General features: G+C 46.6%; 1 protein-coding gene across 5 annotated transcripts in view; it reads right to left on the reverse strand.

Moving 5' to 3' along the window:
• The window catches only part of DMRT1 (doublesex and mab-3 related transcription factor 1), a 104,309-nt gene that overhangs the window by 54,520 nt on the left and 27,432 nt on the right, over nt 1-22,357 (reverse strand). For all 5 annotated transcript variants that reach the window (XM_088018966.1, XM_088018965.1, XM_028117311.2 and 2 more), the window contains one exon: nt 7,280-7,563. In XM_088018966.1, the coding sequence (XP_087875092.1) occupies nt 7,280-7,563 (284 nt within the window). The remainder of the gene's footprint in view (nt 1-7,279; nt 7,564-22,357) is intronic.

Genomic DNA, 22,357 nt, shown 5'->3' on the forward strand with positions numbered 1-22,357 from the left:
AAACTCCCTTGTCCACATGAAATTTCTCATTTCTCTGTAAAAACCAGCACAGGTAACAACAACCCGCATGAAGGACAGTGAACCACTAGACACATTCCCAGTAAAATAAGAGGACACCAACATCCACTGCAGGTATCAAAACTGAATAATGCACCAAGATCATATATGAGAACTGGGGGTATTTGGGGGGAAATGGCAGTACCCACATTTTTCTGCGTCTAACTTAGATACGCCAAATAAGCAACCAGAAAATGATTAGAACTACAGAGTTCACAAAGTGGCCAGATACAAAATAAGTATACTCCATCAACTCAAGAGAACCTGTAACACTTTCAATCAACATAAACGTGTGTCCCTCTAATTCCCCTTTAAGAAACCAAATAAAGGTTGTTAGCGCTAACAGTCCAAAACAAATACCACATCTATTTTAATGACTCTTTCCTAAGGAAAGAAACTGCTTGGAATGTTCTAAAAGGAATCTGTTCTCATAAACTCTTCTTGTGTCTGCTGGCAAATTCTGTCAGGTTTTCTTTCTTGACAAAAAAGGCAGCGTCCATCCGCCAACAGAAAGTGGCCAATACCCAGCTTGCTCTAAAAGGAGAAGCCTTGGCTAGTTTTACCCGCTGGGGCGGTGATAGTTTGGAGTGCGCAGCCCCGGCGATCACAAGACTGTTTGTGGAGAGAGCCCCTGACCAAGGGTAGAGGGCCCAGGGCTGGGGCCTGGCTCCCCTATAACCAGCTGTGTTCCACAGATCACTTCAACTTTCTCACCTCAGACTTATCCAGGAATCTGAGGTGGCCACAGGCACATCATCCTGGGGTCCCTGATGGTACAGCTTGGTGGTCTGAGGCAAACATAAAAGTGTACCTCAAGTCTGCTTCACCTTAAAACCTGACGTGGATTTTGCATTCTACTTCCTTTTCTCTGACATTGTTTTTCAAGTTTAGGAATATCTTAAAATGCTGTTAACGAGAACTGTCGTCCTGCGAACAAGAGCCAGGTTTAAGCCACCTGCACCACCGCTGGGCTCTCCTGTGGGACTTCCAGGAGACGGGGAGGGGCCCCTGCTGCCCCCACCCAGCACATGCTCAAGAAGTCACTTCCTCTCAATCTTTTTAGCTAACAGGTTGTTCTGATGCTGAGCAACGCTAATGAAAAGAAGAGGCAGTGTGAAAAGGGCCCCATCAGGCTGCTTGTTGTAAGACTGAGAACATCAAAGGGCAGGGTCTTCTGTAAGGCCCTGCCTGGCCCTGCTGCCCGCTGCCCCCCGCCCATCAGAGGTGCTAGAGGGCCATCCCAGGAATGCTCACAAGGGGGTACCTTCTCTGTGCTCAAGCCCCAGATACCAAAATCTCCTTTCCTTCCTGCCTGTAGCTCAGTTTCAAACCCAGGGCCACTTAGATGACCCCTAAGTTCCCATCTCTTTGTCCCCCCAAGACCTGCTTTTCACATTGTTGTCTGTTTGGTTCTCCGTGCATGCTTATTTAAAAAACGAGTGCATCCAGTGAGCTGCATCATCATACATGGGCAACCGGTACCCTAAGACACTTCAGACTGAGCCCAAAATAACCACCAGAAGGAATGAAATCACCTGTGTTGCCACTTTGACCACACCCAAACTGTGGTCCGAACGGGAGTCTACCTGCAAGTCTACACATCTGGTGGCCCCAGCTTCTGAAAAGCAATCCAGAGGCCGCCTGCCAGAGGGACAGAGAAAGGAGACCCCAGGTACAGCTCTGAGCCCTCCCGTATTTATTTCTGCTCACTTGATATGCGCCTCTCCCTTGTCAACCTGGTACAACATGTTTATTTAGGAGATAATGTTGCCGTGGAGGAGTGCACAAGGCAATAAACAGCTTTTGCAGGCAATTAAATGCAGAAGTGAAATTCAGCTGCTGGTCAGAGGAACCAGCCATTCATCGTGAGTCTGTTCCAGTGTCCCAAATGTTATTCCTGTTTCACAACAGGACAGAAATCTGTGATTGGGCCACAAATCTCCAGAGGCTGGAGGCAGACCCAAAGCAATTACAGCAGCTCTCAGCATTCAGGGCATTAACATGAAAGAGTCCTGAGATGCTGGGATGCTGACCCAGTACACTGCTTTATTTCTTTTAGTAGGTTTTGCACTTAGTAGGTGCTCCATAATTATTCGTGGCTTGCTTGATTTTATAGGGACACTCATCGGAAGCCTCACCTTTCCAATAAAAAGTCAATGGTTTTGGGCGCCTGGGTGGCTCAGTTGGTTGGACGGCTGCCTTCGGCTCAGGTCATGATCCTGGAGTCCCGGGATCGAGTCCCACATCGGGCTCCCTGCTCAGCGGGGAGTCTGCTTCTCCCTCTGACCCTCTTCCCTCTCGTGCTCGCTATCTCTCATTCTCTCTCTCTAATAAATAAATAAAATCTTTAAAAAAAAAGTCAATGGTTTTTTTCCGCAAATAATTCAATGCCCTCCCTACTGATCTCTCAGAAGACTAACTTTAAAAAATTATGATGATCTGCACTTCTGTCGGTTTTTTTCCAGGAGTCAGAAAGGAGCTCTTCGTTGAGAAACATGCATCCTGCTCATTCAGCACACACTGATACACCGAGCAACAAGGGAGGAAGCTAACGAACAGAATGGTGACTCGCTCTGGCCAGAGAAGTGAGCAAGGAAGTCAGCTCCCAGCAGCAGAGCCAAGAAAGTAGATGGAGGAGAGGCTGCCGAAGATTCGGGCCCTTCAGGCAGCGCCAGGGCCTGACCAAGAGAAGATGCAGTCAGGAGAAGCTAGCACAGGGCTCTCTGGGTGCAGCTGTGGGACACCTTCCACAAAGGAGATGCAAAACATGACCACAAGCAAGGGAGCTCCCCATGCTGCCCTCCCCGGGGAAGCTTCCACCAGGTGGGCACAGGCATGGCCGAAAGAACAGAGCCAGGACACCTTCCCAAAACAGGGCCAGAGCTCCATGGCTGTTCCCCACGCTCCTGCCCGAACAGCTTGGTTTAAGAAGGGAGTCGTCCAGTTCCTGATTAACAGCAGTAACACTTACCAGTTGTAAGTAATATTTGTAGGTGTTCACTATTTAATTCTCCTCTGTAACATACACATCTTAAAGATATGTTGCCTCATTATAAACTTTGTCTATGCTTTCGGTTTCCTATTTACTAAGTGGAACACATTCTTTCTTCCCCAACCCAGATAGAAGTTATTCCACATACGTTCATACACTTCTCAAATGTCGCAGTCTTTTAATAGTAGCTAAAATGTACTTTATGTATACTGCATCTCGTTACAAAGGGGATCTGAGATATCTAACTAAAATACATATGAAAAGAAGGCTGAAAATTAGATTTTTTTGAAGATTTTATTTGACAGAGAGAGCACAAGCAGGGGGAGGGGCAGAGGCAGAGGGAGAAGCAGGCTTCCTGTGGAGCAGGGAGCCCGATTTGGGACTCGATCCCAGGACCCCGGGATCATGACCTGAGCCAAAAGCAGTCCCTTAACCAACTGAGCCACCCAGGCACCCTGAAAATAGATAGATTAAAAAAAAATAATAATGCTTAATGAAAATAAGCCACAGCAGTTAACAGCGGCACAGCCCTTGGTGCACACAGAGGCTTCCACGTGTGGTAACCACCTCACTTCAGGTGTCCACTGCCGCGTACCCAGGCAACAAGCCTGGGAAGTGGGCATACAGTTTCACCTTCACAGACCAAAACACAGAGATTCAAAGGCTATTTTGTATTTTGCTCAAGACCTCAAGAACAGTTGGATCACAAATTAGAAATGAATATGGATCTTCCAGCACCAGACCCCACGTTCCTCTAATCCAATAGGACCTAGATTTCAGTCCAACCTCTGCCATCAACTGACTGTGGGTGCTGAGCAAATCCCTTCAGCTCCAGACCTCAGTTTTCTCTACAGCAGGATGGGGTGACTAGGACCCACTGCAGCTCTGATCATCACTGGACTGATGGTCACCTGCCATTTTGCAAACTGACGGCTTGCACCTATGCAGGCTCTTACATTTTTAATGCTAGGAGTTTATTTCCAAGAGAAGTACTTTTTGTGGGCATAACAACAAGGTTGTAAGTCAAGCTTGTGTTTGTATCTGGTTATAAGGTTAATCCACAGACTCATGCAGCATCAGACTTAGAAGGGATAGAAAGACCATATGGTCAAGTCCCCTCATCTCAATCGTGAGGATCATTTTCTAGATTACAGACGCATGGCAGGTGTGCCTAAATATGCTTTTACTGATAATCACATTCACAGGAAAGTTGTAGGCAGATTCCAAAAGCAACTTTCAGACAGCAGGGAATTCAGTATATTTTAAACACTAAATGCCAAGATGGCGTATTTCAGGAAAGCTTCAGAGGCCCCATTCTCAGCCATCGGAAGTAACCACACATCGGCACTGTTCTAGAAGTTTCTGCCTAATTCCAACCTCCACAAGTGAAGAAAGACAATCCGAAGAAGGTTCCAAGGAGATCTCCAATGAAAAGCAAAATACTTAGGTAGAAATTCTACGCCCTAAAGAACTAAAGAGGGCGGCCTTAGTGTTCATATTAATTGATAGTGGTTGCCGTGGCCCTGAGTTTACAGCAGACCCAAAGATAACCAGTGCTGAGAAACACTGTGGAGCCAGAACTCCAGCTCTCCTGTCTGGTGGCTGTGTGACCTTGGCTAAGTCAGCCCTCTGAGTCTCAGTGCCCTCCCCAGTAAAGAGGAAACAACACAATCTGCTCCCTGAGGCTATGAGGACTCACTGCTCAACCAATGCTGCCTGTCATTACTGGTGCTGTTACTTACTAAGAGGAATGGGCATCAACTGCAGTAGCAGAGAAGGACCTATTTCTTTCTTTTTTTTTTTTTAAGATTTTATTTATTTATTTGAGAGAAAGAATGAGAGAGCGAGCTCATGAGAGGGGGTAGGGTCAGAGGGAGAAGCAGACTCCCTGCCGAGCAGGGAGCCCGATGCGGGACTCGATCCTGGGACTCCAGGATCATGACCTGAGCCGAAAGCAGTCGCTTAACCGACTGAGCCACCCAGGCGCCCAAGAAGGACCTATTTCTGCAAAAGAATTTGTTATATGAAAATAGATTACCAACGGTGACCAACTAAGAAAGAAAAAGTCTTAAGCCCAGCCTCCTGGGAAAACAAACTCATATGTTAAATGATATTTTGGCATCTCTCCTGGGGGGCTAACCAGGGACACCTCTCATCATAGGTGGTGGTGCTAGAGAAAGCAGAAACAGCATCAAAGCTGCCTGTCCCCACAGGATGAAGAAAGTTTGGGCAAGGTTCTTCCTCCCCACTTCGCCAGCCAAGGTGCAGGAACTTGCCCTCAGGGGACTCTCTCCTTGCACACAGCACCTGAGACGTGTCTCCAAGACAAGGCAAGGAGGATGGCTGAGCGAGCCCGTCTCCTCCTGGCTGTCCCTGGGAGGGAGGACTTGGCAAGAGAGCTCCAAGGAAATCCAAGATCTCCACCATGCCCTTCCCAGGTTTTCCAGGTTGAGTAAGAAGAAACGTTACTGTGTCAAGCATCATACGCCTGCTGAAATGAAAGAGTCTGACAAAGTAGATGTTTGACTTTGCTGTAAAGCTGATCATGAACTCGCTGGCTTTCTCTCAGCAAACACTCAAGATGTTTTTTCTCACCCCTTTTCTCATAAGCCAACAGGTTCACCTTCCTACTTTATCCTTAAAGCCTGGAAGTAGCCAGAAAACCAGGACACTTCAATAGTAGTCCCTGCTTCCTGGGAATCTACAGGATGAGTTGGTTTTTTTTCAGAATTATAAGATACTTCTTTCTCCTTTCAGAGAAGAGTCTCTGATAGAAATCAACCTAAAACCTGCCCCCAATAATAAAATCCAACTGGCACTTTGACAGGCTTGTAGGGATCCAGGGAGAAGATCCATAAATCACTGCATTTTCTTTACACTCATATTATTGAGTTCTCACACACATACGCTTTAAGGTTTCTTTTTAAAAGGATGACTCTTGGGCACCTGGGTGGCTCAGTCGGTTAAGTATCTCCTTTCGGCTCAGGTCATGATCCCAGGGTCCTGGGATGGACTCCCACATCAGGCTCCCTGCTCAGCGGGGGGAGCCTGCTTCTCCCTGTCCCTCCCCCTGCTCGTGCTTTCTCTCTCTCTCTCTCAAATAAATAAAATCTTCCAAAAAAAAAGTAAGATTCTCAAAATAAATTGTGTGGAAAACTTATGAAACTGTGTAGCCCAGTGGATTACACTGGACATACTGATGGGCTGAAGAAGTCTGATCCCGAAGGGTAGTGAGAAAATCCAAAAAGTGGGGTAGCATGAATATTAAGGACTTCCCCACACCTAAAAAATGCAAAATGGAATAGAATTGCTCAGAGAACGATTTCAACTCACATTTTTCTAAAAGTGGGCATAAGAAGGTCAAAGATTTGCCCTAAACTCCCAAATGTCTGTCCCACTGTGTTGGAATCAATGCCCAGCTGACAAAGCCTGAGCATGGTAAGTGTACCCAAAATACAAACAGTTGTCCCAGAATCATAACACTAATGGTCGGAGGGGGCCTGGCAGTGATGAGTGTCAGCACTTGTGCGTCCGAACCCCCGCAGTGTGGGGACCCAGCCTGGAAATGCTTTCCCCGCCTCCATCTGCCGCTCACACACTCCAGGACCGAAATGGTTAAAGCTGAGGGAGCACGACAGCTCTAGAACCACACTCCTTCCCTGACAATGCAAAATGCTGTTTTACCCAGATGTTAATTTAAAAGTTACTGGTTGTACACTAAAGAGTACGAATGATGACCTTCATTTTCAGCTAAAAAATCCCAATTTGGCCCAGAATGACAGTGACTTAATTCCTTTTCATGCCTTGCTTCCACGCAAACATACGGATGATAACACTCCTCCCTCCCTGGGTGTAAATTCATCACTAGCATTACTGCCAACCAGAAGGCTGCACCCAGCAGGTTCTAAGCTGCTCAAAGGAAGTGGGGATGAGTCTGGAGGAGGTGAGACCTCACACCGTGAGCCCCTTGTGATTCTGACTCCAGCCAACTGGGTCTTTATGCAAAATGATATTGAAAAAGGAGAAAAGTAAAATCTCAAAACGCAAGCGAATACATGCATACTCATTTACAATCCCTGCGGCCAACCTCGGGGGTCATCACGTGACATCATGGGAGCGTGAACACCTTTTTGTGCCGTTGGCATAAAGTGCACACACGTGTGCTGGGCTGGTCCTGTGCGCGTACTGTGTGCTCTTGACAGATCCAGCCGCTCTGGGTTAACACCTTACCTGCCACTGGTTTCCGGTCTGCCCAGGCACGTAAGGTGCGGGGAGGCTCCGAAGGCTGTTCTTCACGGGGGACCCCCCGAGGGGGCTTCCCGGGTCCCCAGAAGAGGAATCGGCAGCCAAGGCCATGGAGTACTGCGGGTAGTTGTACAGATTGTTGTAGTATGGGAACAGAGACGGCTGGTAAAAGCTGCTGTAGTAGGTGGGGTCAGACACCAGGTCAGGTGTGTTCTCCACGTGCCCTCTGCTGGTGACAGCAGGAATATCCTGGATGACCATGCGTCCCTCTAGAAAGAAAGAAAGAAAGAAAGAAAGAAAGAAAGACCACATGGTATTAATGTGGAGGTCCACAGAGCTTTTGCTCGAAACGCTGGTGACCTATGGCCTTTCTCATCTGCAAAGGGGCAGAGCAAGGCTCTGTAACATGCTGCTTCCTCCTAGGGCCGTAACAAAGGACAAGTCTGGAAGGCTGGCCGAACTCGTGACACAGCTGGTCGACCCCTGCTGGTTAGTTCTTTTTACTGAGCATACCTAAAACATTTTAGTAACATAAAGCTTGACCAGATCTAACTTCTACCCAGATAATCCTACTATCCTAATGTTAAGAAATTAGAGATCAAATCTAGTTAACTTGGCTGTCTGCATCATTTTTACAACAAAATTAACTGTACTTCACTTTAAATAAATAGAAAAATCCCAGTGCCCAAACTATGGTAGTCATGTAGTTATGTCAAAGAGCCAAAGTGAAAGGCTAAGAGTTGAAGCAAACATTGTTTCCTTTACTTCCTTCCACGGCTGATACCAAATCCTTCAGGAGTCTGGACAATGGTATATATCAGGGGTAGACAAACTTCTGTAAAAGGTCAGTAACTATTTCAGGCTTTGTGAGCCATTCAAATGAAGAATGTCCAGGTTGCTGAGTGGTTGTGTTGCAATAAAACTTTATTCACAAGCACAGGCAGTGGGCCGAAGCAGCCCAAAGGCTGTAGTTTCTCAACCCTGGCTCTAGATTTTAAACTGTGTCGATGCCAATAAACAAGCAGACTTCTAAGTCATCTCTCCAATGGACATCCATTAAACAATGTTCAACAAGTGGGTCCACGTGCCTGAAAGGGCTGCAAGGTGTCAGGATGCCCCTCCCTCGGGAGTCTACAGCCTAGGGCGAAACGTGATGGAATTACAAATAACAGCAAGGATTATCACACAGGAAGACCCATACGCTTTTATGGGAAACCTAAAGGCTGGAAAGATGACTTGCAGCCTAGAAAGGATTACAGAGCTCTTGGGAGAAAAAAGCTGCATCCCAGCTGCACTTTAATGGAGGAACAGAACAAGGTGGAGGTGGAAAATGAGAACAAGCGTCCTGAGACAAAGGAATGGGAGCGGGAAAGCGGGAGGGTTTGGGAGTGCTGGACAGGGCGGTGCGGTCGAAGGACTGGGTGGTGGGAAAGGCAGGGAGAGACGGAGCTGCAGCAAGGGGTAGGGAAGCCCCCACCAGCCCTCCGGACCCTGCAGGGTGTGGCAGGACCTGGGGAGGATTTCTGAGCCGGGAGCAGACGGTCAGATCTGTGTTCCGGAGTGCTTGACCTGGTGGCAATCTTACGACACGCAAAGGGAAGAGAGACCTGACGTGTGCAAACAGAAGCGAGGGGCCTGTGCCATGGGCCGGGAGACAACTCAGCAGACCTGGAGGGCCCGGCTGGACAGACGATGGGAAAAGGGGAAGCTGGTGTTGCAGGGGGGAGGGAGGCGGGGTGCTCTGCTGAATGGAGGCGACCCCGGAGGCCTGCCCAGGCTATCAGTGAGGGTGGGCAGAGCAGAGGCTCTGAGAGCCAGGAGCCAAGGAGGTGCTGGCTGCCTCTCGGGAGAGCAGGAGGGAGTCACTGCTACAAAAGTATGTTCTGGGAGAAGCAAAGGGAGCCGGTGGTGGAAGCGGGAGAACGGAGGAGAGAACACACTGTCACACAGGCCAAAGGTGATGTGGATCCTGGAGGGGCCAGGATGCCCTGTCAACTGATGCCAAGAGATCAGGCAAATCAGTTCTGGGAAAGACCAACTGAGGACCAGGTCTTGAGGGCCCTGTGGTTTTTGCACAATGGAAGGAGCAGAAGCATGCAAGAGATGGAGGAGCAAGTAAGCAATGAGGAAACAGACCAGATGAGCACAGCCAAGAGCTTTCTCTTCACCAGAAAGTTGGTCCAGCAAGCAAGCAGGCAGCATGCCTCCAGGCTCACCTGTGCATCCCCATACCGAGCTCAGTACGGGACACGCAGTGGTCAGTATTTGCAGGATGGATCAATGTGTAATGGTTTTCCAAGTAGCCAGACATCAAAATAAATGTGAGGAAGACATAGAAGCTCCAAGGAATAATAAGATGTTATTTCATTTTAAAACCACAGGTAAGCGGAGAGAAGCCAGTGGACAGAAATTCCCCAGTCAATGCATGGCCCAGAGCAGGTGCTCAGTATGTGGCTGTATGTGGAAGGAGAAAGAAAAAATATAAAAAAGGTGCAAGCTCTGGAAGGTATTTTTACAACCTCATTTTAAAGTCAGTGCTAAAGTCTCTTTTCTCTGAAAGAACCCCAAATCCACCCACCTTAACCTCCTGCCAGTGTTCCGTCAAGCCACTATTTTATTATATTTCTTTTTCTTCTCTTCTCTTCCCAACTAATGAGATGAGAAATTCCAATTTTGTTATTCTATACCACATTTGGAGAAGGCACATGCCCATTCCCTCCTCCTGAACTCCCCTACTTTTTCTTATTTTCAACACCAATTTCATGGCATAACAGGTGGTTTTCAGTAGCTGATTCTTTTGTGTTTAATGTCATGTCTTCATTGTTTTCCAGATTACATAAGCAATATAAATTTTGCAAAAATGACAAATTATATGGATATATAAATCAGAGAAGGAATGAATGACATGCTTTTTAAAATATTTTATTTAAATTTCATTTAGTTAGCATACAGTGTATTATTAGTTTCAGGGGTAGAACTTAGTGATTCATCAGTTGCTTGTAACACCCAGTGCACATTACATCATGTGCCCTCCTTAATGCCTATCACCCAGGTACGCCCCCCACCCTCCTACCTACCTCCCCTCCAGCAACCCTCAGCATGTTTCCTAGAGTTAAGAGTCTCCTATAGCTTGCCTCCCTGTTTTTATCTTATTTTATTTTTCCTTCCCTTCCCCACGTTCATCTGTTTTGTTTATTAAATTCCACGAGTGAAATCATATGGTAGGTCTTTCTCTGCTGACTTATTTTGCTTAGCATAATACCCTGTAGTTCCATCCATGTTGTGACAAATGGCAAGATTTCATTCTTTCTGATTGCTGAGTAATATTCCATTGTATATATATACCACATCTTCTTTATCCATTCATCTGTTGATGGGACATCTGGGCTCTTTCCATAGTTTGCCTCTTGTGGACATTGTTGCCATAAACACTGGGATGTAGGTGTCCCTCTGAATCACTATGTTTGTATCCTTTAGGTAAATACCTAGTAGTGCAATTGTTGGATCGTAGAGTAGCTCTATTTTCAACTGTTTGAGGAACCTCCATACTGTTTTCCAGAGGGGCTGCACCAGCTTGCATTCCCACCAACAGTGTAGGAGGGTTCCCCTTTCTCCTCATCCTTGCCAACACCTGTTGTTTCCTGACTTGTTAATTTTAGCATTCTGCCTGGTGTGAGGTGGTATCTCATTGAGATTTTGATTTGTATTTCCCTGATGCCAAGTGATGTTGAGTACTTTTTCATGCATCTGTTGGCCATTTGGATATCTTCTTTGGAGAAATGTCTGTTCATGTCTTCTACCCATTTCTTGACTGGATTTTTTGCTTTCTTGGTGTTGAGTTTGATAAAGTTCTTTAGAGATTTTGGATACTAGCCCTTTATCTGATATATCATGAATGACAGATCTTTTTTTTTTAAAGATTTATTTATCTATTTGACAGAGACACAGCAAGAGAGGGAACACAGGCAGGGGGAGTGGGAGAGGGAGAAGCAGGCTTCCTGTGGAGCAAGGAGCCTGATGCGGGGCTCGATCCCAGGACCCTGGGATCATGACCTGAGCCGAAGGCAGACGCTTAACGACTGAGCCACCCAGGAGCCCCATGAATGACATATTCTTAACCACTCAGTCACAAGCACTGGTGGGACATCCATATACAATCCCACAGACATTTAGGAAGGCATTTTAGATGTTTTTCCATGTCCCTGCAGTGGGAAAAACTGGATACCCTTTACAACCTGCCCTTCAAAAGCAAGGTTCTCAGTTAAAAAAACAAAAAACAAAAAACACAGCAAAATACATTACTTAAGAGTTAAACAGAACCCCAAGAACACAGGCATTCTAAGATTAGGATACAGGTTCATGAATTTCTGCATCACAACCTTAGAACCTTTTATCAGGTCTCAGCTTTACCCAGCAACAAAATGATGTCCGTAATAATTCTCGAGGTAACAAGAGGATGGCTTGAACAAACTCCACAGTGAACCTCAAATGAACTGCTGTGTCAGGTCAGAGCAGGGATTTGTTTTGCTACAGCAGACTGCAATTAGCTAATGATGCCATCATTTTCCCACTTACCCATATTTAATTTCTTCTTTCAAATTATATTGAGCATTTAAGAATAAATTAAGATACGTGTTGGAAAAGTTTCATTTCATACGAGTATTTAAATAATAAAAATCATTTGAGCTCTTTAAGAATAGATGCCTAAATGTTTTCCAATCCTAAAATGTTTAAGCACTCTTAAATGACATTTTAGGGGCACCTGGGTGGCTCAACTGGTTAAGCGTCCAACTCTTGACTGCAGCTCAGGTCATGATCTCAGGGTTGTGAGAGAGCTGGGCATGGAGACTGCTTAGGATGCTCTCTCTCCCTCTCTCTCTGCCCCTCACCCACCACTCTCTCTCCCCCTCTCTTAAAGAAAAAAAGAAAAAGTGACATTTTAAAAAGGTCTAGGGACATGTGGAACTATTAAACACTGTATCTTATAAATCACAAATTTCACTTCCAAGTTCACATCAAAACTCTTGGTCAATGTTAAAAACAGCTTTATGACTCTCAGCCTCTATGTGCATGCTACTAGTACATGGAAATTTCCCAAGGTTGAAATAAACACCCAACAAACGGCAGGTGTCTAATCCAGTGGTGCTCAGAATGTGGTCCTTGCAGCACTCGCATCAGCACCACTTTCAGAAAAGCACACTCTTGGACCCCATCACAGACCCACTCAATCAGAAACTCTGAGGGTTGGGCCCAGCAGTCTTGAGCTTTAACAAAGCCCTCAGAAGGCTCCGATGCACTCAAAGATCGAGAATCACTGGTCTACTTTAAAGATTCAAAGCAACTGTTCCGTACATTATCCCTAAAAATGTGACGCCTGACTGCATTAATGTGACACTCCTCAATGGCTACCAAGTAAGACCATGCCAATCAATACCACTTTAACCAAAATCTCTGCAGAGCTCCAATTGCAAGCAGTGTGTTTCCTGCTGCCAAATGGTTCCGTGGCCTACACCCAGGCTTTCTTCATGTATTGTAACCACAAAGGCTTAATTCAACTATTCGAGCACCTATTCCCTTTGAAAACTTTACTATTCTACACAGGACTTCTGGAAAATCAAGAGGAGCAGGTAATATAAGAATAATTTATTCTTAACTTTAAATTGTATTTTTGTATTTATACTTGATTCACTCATTGGTTATCCTAGAACAACTATGTCCAAAGCTTTGCTTTAGCTGTAAAAGGCATAAAGAAATATTCAGAACGTTTCATTTCTTCTTAAGAGTGTGCCATCGAGAGACGCCTGGGTGGCTCAGTCAGTTAAGTGCCTTCAGCTCAGGTCATGATCCCTGGGCCTGGGATTGGGCTCCCTGCTCTGCGAGGAGTCTACTTCTCCCTCTCCCTCTGCTCCTCCCTCCCCCTGCTCATGCTCTCTCTCTCACTCTTGCACTCTGTCTCTCAAATAAATAAATAAAATCTTTAAAAAAAAAGAGCATGCCATCTACTTGAGAAAATAGGCACAGAGAAATCTACGAAGCATTCAATTCACTGCCACAATGACAGTATGGGCAGATGGCACCATCAGCACAAGTGGGAGAGACCGGAGCGAGGATGGAGGGGATTTGGACATGATGGCATGGGGACATACTCAAAAGAGAATGACAGCAACAGGGTCACGAAGAGGGAAGCACGGCAGTGTTGCAGGGACAGTGAGCGGATGAGCCTGGAGGGAGTCCAGAGTTCACGCCCAGGGCCCACCGGTGATGAGAATTTCTGGGAAGTTGCGTTGGCTCAAACTGTGGAGGGCCTTGAATGTGGAGGCCAGCCAAGGACTTCCAGTTTCTTCTCAATCTACAGGGAGTCAGTGAAGGTTTTCAGAGTAAGGGAGTAAAATAAAAATGTCTTAGGAAAAGTGATCCAAGCACAAAACATAGATCTAGGAGAATAAGGAGGCAGCAGAATAGACTACACTGGAACAGTTTATTCTGTATACGCATATATGGTCTGTAAGTTAGTCTATACAAGGCTCTTTAAATACTCCAGGCCTGCAGAGGTAATGATGGGCCTGTACAGCAAGGCTGCAGTAATGCACGGAAATCCGGGGCACATCTGTGCTGTGGACATTTCCTCCAAACAACCAAGTTATGCTGCTGACACCTGGCACCGAGGAAAGCCCTCCAGCTCCCCGATCAGACCCTTGGTCCCCTGCTGAGTGATCATGCGACACTCCAGCCTGTGAAGAACACAGCTCTCACCCAGACTGAGGAAGAAAGAACAGAAGAAGAACATGCCACCTCTCCAACCTCTGCTCCAGTCTAATCCCCAAAAGGGTAACTAGAAACGTTCTCTTGAACGCTGGAACGTCGCCAAGCCTGGCCCGTTGGGCCAAGTGTCACTACTGATTGGCAATAAACCCACAGGCAGACTTATAACTCAGAAACCACAAAATATATAATGATATACAATTTGAAATGTATATGTATGTATGTATTCAAAAAGTGGTTCCCCATGTACAAACTCTTAATAGGCTATTCCTAACCCTTTTCTGAGTCATAGGGAAAAAAAGTAAGTATTGACAGTTGGCTCTACCTCCTGCTCCCCATGCCTGACATGCACTGTGACGGGGACATTTTAACTGTACGGCCAGGGTGAGGAAACACAAAGACAGTGGAAACCCTTTTTTTTTTTTTTAAGATTTTATTTACTTATTTGACAGAGAGAGACACAGCGAGAGAGGGAACACAAGCAGGGGGAGTGGGAGAGGGAGAAGCAGGCTTCCCGCTGAGCAGGGAGCCCAATGCGGGGCTCGATCCCAGGACCCTGGGAACGTGACCTGAGCAGAAAGCAGATGCTTAACCGACTGAGCCACCCAGGTGCCCCGAAAGTAGAAATATCTTAATGAGTTTGCTAAAAATTCTTAAGCTGGATCTCACTGTTTATTTTTCTAGAATAAACACGGGCCAAGATGACTTAAAAATGATATTAGAAATAACAGAAAACACAACAGCTGTGCTTTCCCAAGAGAATGTGGCAGCTTTCTTAACCAGCAGTCCCTCGTAAAAATTATCAGCCTCTAGGTCCTCAAGATGCCAATGGAAGAATGAAGTCAGACGTTTTCAGTGCTGGTATTTATTACTGGTACAGTATTAATTTGTGCTAGAAGGAAGAAAAGGTCAGCAAGGCTGGATTCAACAACTAAGAAAGCAAGGAGGAACTAGAGGAGCATGTATCTGGAAAAATGACCCACGGCATTCGTCTGACAGAGACGTGTGCAGAGATATGCCTACAGACTTGATCTCTTGTTATTCCAATGCTCTTATTGTGGCTCAGTACATTTACCTTCCACACATCCAGTTCTTTGATAAGGATTCCCAATCCCTCTGCTACTTTTTTTTTGCACTAACATATGCAGCGTGAAATATGATTCACTCCTTCATGAGAGATCAATACCCACACATGATAAATACCCGTATTGATCTTGCAGTGTTATATGCTGGTCTCCGGGCCCACGGCATATTAATGGTAGTTAACCAGTAATTCATTTTAAGGTACGTGAAGGCTTTTTTCCCTACTCTTCTCTAGTGTCAAGATTCCCGGAGTTGTGGCACTTTGAGTCCTTTACGTTTAAACCTTTTCAATGACAAAACCAAACCCCAGTCTCCTATACGAAAGATCACACAGAAAACCAGAATTAACAGTTTACAAACAGTAAGACCCTGTATCATTCAGTGATCTCAGGTGAATGGTTAATTTACATAGAGCAGGTTTTACTTTTCTTTGTGATCCCATGCCTTGCATGGTCCCTGTCCAACTTAGCTTCTGGTTTTAAGAGTTACCCACCAGGCAAAATTGCTCACTTGCTAAGTCTGAGATCTCAAAGTTACCTATCTAACACGTTGTGCTGAGTATAAGGAGGATACAGAAAGAGTGTCAGTCATTTTCTCTATGCCTTTTTATTTTTTAAGGAAAATTAAGGTCTGAAGACTATGTTCAATGATGACCTGTCAATCAGGAGGATGACAGGGGTACCAGCCTGGGATAAGAAGGCTTGCTTAGCAACTTGCTTTTTTTTTTTTTTTTTTTTTTAAGCTTTCTTTCTGCAGGGCAACCCCTATGTCCAGATTAACAGCTCCTGGCATTTCCTAGACTTAGGAATAACAGAGAAACCCAGGGAGAAGCTTCGAGTCTCCCCTCCTCCAACAGGGAGAACCTGGAGAGAGACACGGGGGAGAACAGATGTCCTGTGAGCTGACCACTGGAGCCCCTAAGCACGCACACAATTCCGAGACAAGCCTGCCACCCTGACAAGGGAATGTGTGGGTTTCCAGAGGGAGAGCAGAGCTGGTCCAGCCGGGAGGCCTGATCACGGAGGGGGCACGTGCCTACTGTTCCCTAACTGGTGTCTGTGGTAACGAACGAGGGACCATCACCTGCACTGGCACCTTCCCCTGGAGGAGACACAATCCTGTTCCACACAAGAACCTACTGTGTGCAAGGCAACCTGTCTGGGACCTCGGGGCACAAAGGCTGCAGTCCTTGTTGCTGCAGGACTCACAGGGACAGTCCGAGGCAAACACAGAAGGAGAGACTGGCCAAGGCTGTGGGAAAACACAAAACCCGTGCGAAGGGAGGGCGAGATGAAGTCCAACCTTCCAAGTACATGTTCTGCTGCCGCGGGTTCGCTCACGTCACTCCTGTACACAAAGCAGCGAATGTGTTTGAGCCAGTACCTCCTTTTTCCCAAGGGTTTTTTTTTTTTTTTTTTTTTTTGTAATCTGGTCCCAGAGGAATTTGCCAAGTTCAGTGTTCTTAGGGTGATAGCTTTTCAAAACAAAACGAATTTGAAGTCGGTCTTTCAAGCCAGGAGCAGTCTGGTTCAAAATGTGTAAAATATCAATGTGGGATGCAAAGGGGTCTGGAGAGAGAGACAGAGAGAGGGAAGAGACAGAGGGAGAGAGCCTGAGGGAGGGGGAGAGAGAGGGAGAGAAAGAGAGAGGAAGATACTGATTGTTAAGCACGACCACATCAAAGAAACCAACAGGAACTACAGGGGAAATGGAGAAACATGAAGAGTGGAAAAGCCTTCCAAGGGAGCTGGCCACCATTTGAAGCAGGCCACCCTGGGGCCATTGAAAAGCCCTGGGAGTAACACATCCATTGTGTGCAGCAATCCCTGAACTTGGGCTTCACTGACCTCCATGCTGACCTCAAACTTTCTTCTAGCTGACCTCTTAACAGGCAAAAGACCCTGTGGGCAAAGCTTCCCTGGAATGGGAACTGAAGCTGCCCCTCAAGCAACCAGGACTGCCCTGAGCCAGCATACCCTGCGGGACAGACCGCAAGACAATGCTCGACTTCACCTTCACCACCCAATGCCCCGCATTTTCCTTTTTTAACCCTGGAAGCATTTTCAGCACTTTAGAGACAATCTTTGAGACGCTTATCTGCTGTCTTCCAGGTGCTGGACTCACTAAAATAAATTCCTTTCTTGTTTCTCTGTTACTCATCTCTCTGCCTTAGGACTTTTAACAACAGCAAGTGGTTGAAGCTGGTCTGTTTGGGACCCCCGGAGCTGGGTGCTCTTGCACCCCCTGCCCCAGCTACAAGCCCAAGTGCTGGTCAGTCAATCCCTGCCCTCAAGGAGCTTCTCTCTGTGGTGACAAAGAGCACCAAGGAGAAATTAAGGAATCATTAAAGATTCCTATAAAAGAGTCTTTCAAAATACACACACACACACACACACACACACACACACACACACACACAAGGAGCTTCTCTCTGTGGTGACAAAGAGCACCAAGGAGAAATTAAGGAATCATTAAAGATTCCTATAAAAGAGTCTTTCAAAATACACACACACACACACACACACACACACACACACACACACACACACACACACTTCCCCCAGCAGGAGGAGAATGAGGCTGCCGTCGGCACAGAAGGATGGAGTTCAGGCTCTCTTCCAAGGAGAAAATCGTAAGTGGATCTGAAGACTGGCACCCACTGTGCAGGCTTCACCGTGTGGTCCCAGAGCGCAGCTGACGGCATTGCACAACCGTTCCCTCCCACACGCGCTCACCGATCTGCATTGCCTATTCCGGGTTTCTGCTCTCCCTTCCCTGCTCCCTGCGTGTTTCCCCTTCCACATCCCCTCCGTGTGTGCCTCAGAACTCCCGGGGCCACCCAGCAGAACTGCTGGACTGCAGAGGGAGGCGGATATGAAGAAGATGCCATTTCTCTTTGTTAGAAAATGTCTCATGGCCACGGAAGTTTTCTCGCTTTAGGCCAGCTCAGAGTTCCCTATCACTGGCAAGATGCCAGAGACAGCATGCGACTTGACTCTGTCGACACCACGAGCGGACGGGATGACTGGCAGTGCCACCAACAGGCTAGTGGCCGGGCCCGGGTTTGGGAGAGGGCGGGGAAGAGAGGACGGACGTCCAGTGCTCTGCTCCCAAAGAGACCTTACAGGGAATCCCTTCCCCACCCCTTCTCGTATCCCTTGCACTGGGAAAACTTTCAGTTAGGAGCACCTGCGGCAGACTGTGAACACAGATGTGTGTCTGCTCTGGATCGTGTTCAGACGACTTCAAACGCAGAGGCCTCCTCAGGCTCTTCTGCTTGGGCCACGAATGACGCTGGGCACGGGGGTGTCCATTTGCAAGTCTGCTCCTGGTAGCATCCTTTAGAGCTGGGATCTAGATTCTTTCATCATTTTCTTTTAAAAATACGATTGTGGGGCGGCTGGGTGGCTCAGTCGTTAAGCGTCTGCCTTCGGCTCAGGTCATGATCCCAGGGTCCTGGGATGGAGCCCCACATCGGGCTCCCTGCTCCGCGGGAAGCCTGCTTCTCCCTCTCCCACTCCCCCTGCTTGTGTTCCCTCTCTCACTGTGTCTCTGTCAAATAAATAAATAAAATCTTTTTAAAAAAATAAAAATAAGATCGCAGAGGTAGGTGGGTGAGGGATGGGCGGGACAGATGATGGGTCCTAAAGAGGGCACCTGTTGTGATGAGCACTGGGTGTCGCACGGAAGTGATGAATTGCTGAAATCTACTCCAGAAACCCTTATTGTGCTGTATGTTCTAACTAGAATTTAAATTTGGGGCACCTGAGTGGCTCAGCTGGTTAAGCATCTGCCTTCGGCTCAGGTCATGATCCCAGAGTCCTGGGATCGAGCCCCGCATCAGGCTCCCTGCTCAGCGGGAGAGCCTGCTTCTCCCTCTCCCTCTGCCTGCCTCTCTGCCTACTTGTGCTCTCTATCTCTCTATCAAATAAATAAATAAAATCTTAAAAAAAAAAAAACTAGAATTTAAATTTTAAAAATTACGGAAAAAAGAAAGAAAAATGAGATCACAGTTGTTTGTCTTTGCTCCTTCAGGTCTCAGGTGGTGATGGGAAGTTTGGGCGTGGACGCTTAAGTAAACGTGAAGAAATAAAAAACCAAATTACATCTCATCATATGGTTTCACATGGCTTTTGCTCAGCTTGAGATTCGACCTGGTTCCAGTGTCATTTCAGTGAGGTAACTGTCCTGTAGTGTGCTTCAGGTCTTCAGGAACGGTCGCTGAGTGGGCCTGGGCCACCCCAACAGCCTGCCTCTCAGCCAGCGGTCACCCTTGGCTGCAGGGGGTGGCCTGGGGGGAGAGTGCCTCGGGGCCAGGCCACACCCCAGCCACTGCACACAGCAGCCTCTGGCGAGAGGACCCATCCCAGGGACCCAGGGTGACACCAGGACCAGCCGTCTGAGCCCAGGTTTAAACACACCACAGGCTGGCGTTTGTACGCCGAGGAGCCACACCTTACATCTGACTGCAGCAGTTCCAAATGTGGTGGAGGCCGCCATCCACAGCTCCCTATCAAGGGTCCATGAGGTCTAATGGGTTTCCACAGTAATGCAAGGATGTTAGTCGCCTTCTGCCGGGTGCTAACAGCTGCAATGGTGACGCAGAAGCAGTGGTGGGGACATCGAGGCAGTCCCACCAAACCGCGCCGGTGCTCATTGCTCACTGCAGTCCTCGTTTGTAATATTTTACTTCCTAAATATAAAGAGGCTATTCAAACACTTCTCTCCCTTTTCCAAAAATTTATCTATGTGAAACTGAATTTTCATGTATTTCAATCAAAACAATATTTACTTTGTAAAATATTGAAGAATTTAAAAAATTTTATGTCAATCTTGCTTAAGATGCCCTTGAGGAAGCAGAAAAAACAAAAAACAAAAAACCCTTGATTTCAACTCCCTACCTTTGCCCGCACCTTTTTAATATCCCAAGACAAAGTGGGAGGGACGCATAAAGCACTTCTCTGCTGCACCCCGCTGGCGATGGTTTCCTCCAACGAGGCGCTTCCTGCAAATGGCTGAATGAAGAGCGATATGCTCGGCTTTTTTTATGGAACACCACATATACTTGAAACAATGATGACAAACTCTGGCTACTGGGGCTTGGGCACTTCGTATTGTCTTGAAAAGGAACAAAGTGAGCCAGTCATTTCCAGGAAAACAACTATTTATTGGCCAAAATTCGAATCAGAATTTTTGGAAACTTACATCTGCCACCATGCACTTGACAGCTTCCCAAATGAAGACTGTTTTGACAAGATCAGTAGTGATATTAAGAAATGGGATTTTTCTGATATTTTGCCATGAAATAGGACCTTTGGAAGATCTACACAACTCAGTGAGTTAATTTTTTCCAAATGACCAATGAACGACGTTAGAAAATAATGCACGGGCAAAAGGTCCATTTAAAGTGCATAATGGCAGGTGCCTAGGTGGCTCAATCTGTTCAGCATCCGACCCTTGATTTCAGCTCAGGTCATGATCTCAAGGATGTGAGGAGGAGTCCTAGGTTGGGCTCCTCACTCAGTGGGGAGTCTGCTTGGTATTTTCTCTCTCTCTTGTCCCTCCTTCCTCTGCCCCTCCCCTAACCCACACGCGTGCGTGTGTGCTCTCTCTCAAAATAAATAAATCTTAAAATAAGTAAATAAATAAAGTGCAAGATAGACCAGTGTATTTAATTTGGCAGAGAAAAAGCTCATTAACACAACTTCAGACTCCACCCTGCAACTAATCCTTAAGGAATTATCACTGGGGCACCTGGCTGGCTCAGTTGGCTCAGACTCTTGGTTTTAGCTCAGGTCATGATTTGGGTTGTGAGATTCAGCCCTGCATCGAGCTCTGAGCTAAGCGCAGAGTCAGCTTCAGGTTCTCTCTCCCTCTCGCTCATGCCCTCTCGCCCCCTCTCTCTCAAATAAATACATAAGATCTTTAAAAATAAACAAATAAATAAATGAATAAATCACCTTTCAAGTTTTGGTCCAGTATCAGAAAACAGGAACAAGGGTCTCAAGAGGCTATTCAAACACTTCTCTCCCTTTTCCAAAAATTTATCTATGTGAAACTGTATTTTCATGTATTTCAATCAAAACAATAGACTAAAAAAGTAAATAATGGCAACTCAGCTATGTCTGAGTCAGACTTATAAGTCTGCAAAAACGTCAAAACAATGCCACTCTCCTAAGTTTTATTTTGGAAAAATACACCTTTTTTTTTCATTAAAATATGTTACTTCTCCTAACAAGTGACACATTTATTAAAGGAATTAACAAATATGTTTTTAATTTCTCAGTTTAGGGCTTTAATTCAATAAATGTTGATAGAATCCACATACATACAACATACAAGCTCCTTGAGGTCCTTGATAATTTTTAAGAGCGTAAAGGGATCCTTGCCACTGAAAAGTTTGCAAACCCGTGTCTTATGAGTGCTTCTCTTTCCAGGAGGACCGATTTCAGAGCGACTGGAGTCCAGGGTGTCATCCTGAGCTCGCCGCATAGTTGGTTAGCAGTCAGCAGCGAAGTCCCAGCTGGGCACCCCTGGCTCTGAGCTTAAGCCGGAAACATTTCTTTCAGTGGGAGAGATGCCAACCAGTGCACAGAACTTCCGGGTGAGAACGTTAGCTCCCACGCCGAGCTGCTCCATCAGATCGGGATCTAGTGCCCCATGACCCTGGATCCAGGGACTTCGTGTTCTGCGCCCCAGCGTCTCCACATAATGTGGGGATAATGCTGCTACAGACACCACAGAGGGTGCAGCAGGCTCTGACGCACGGTAAGTGCTCGAGAGAGGTTTAGCTATCGTTCTCATCTCTGTCATAACGGAGTGGTGGCCTTCTCTGCATCAAGCAAGAGAGCCACCAAATAATTCTGAAAAAAAAATCCCTGCTCCACATGCTCATCTTTGGGGTACCGCAGGAGGGCCGGGCTGCACCTGGCAGAGGCTTCCCAAGCGCAACTGAACTTGGAAAGGAACAGAATCTTCCGCGCCTGGCCTTCTCTGAGGTCAGACAGCAGCCTTGAGTACAGTTGGTGTGATATCACTCCCTAAAGGCATAATCAGGAAATGCGGGAACAATCTGTTTCTCCCACAAGGCAATCATGACAGGGCTATTTTAAACGTCAAACACGAACCCAGAGCCAGGAAAGCAAACGACCTCTTCTTCCCTGTGCACCTGCCGCGGGCCTGAACCCATCTTGACTTAGTGAGGCGAATACAGCGGGG

The sequence above is a fragment of the Eumetopias jubatus genome, unplaced genomic scaffold (assembly GCF_037043125.1).
Source record: "Eumetopias jubatus isolate StellerSeaLion01/CBP00866 unplaced genomic scaffold, mEumJub1_p1.0 scaffold_15, whole genome shotgun sequence".
NCBI lineage: Eukaryota > Metazoa > Chordata > Mammalia > Carnivora > Otariidae > Eumetopias > Eumetopias jubatus.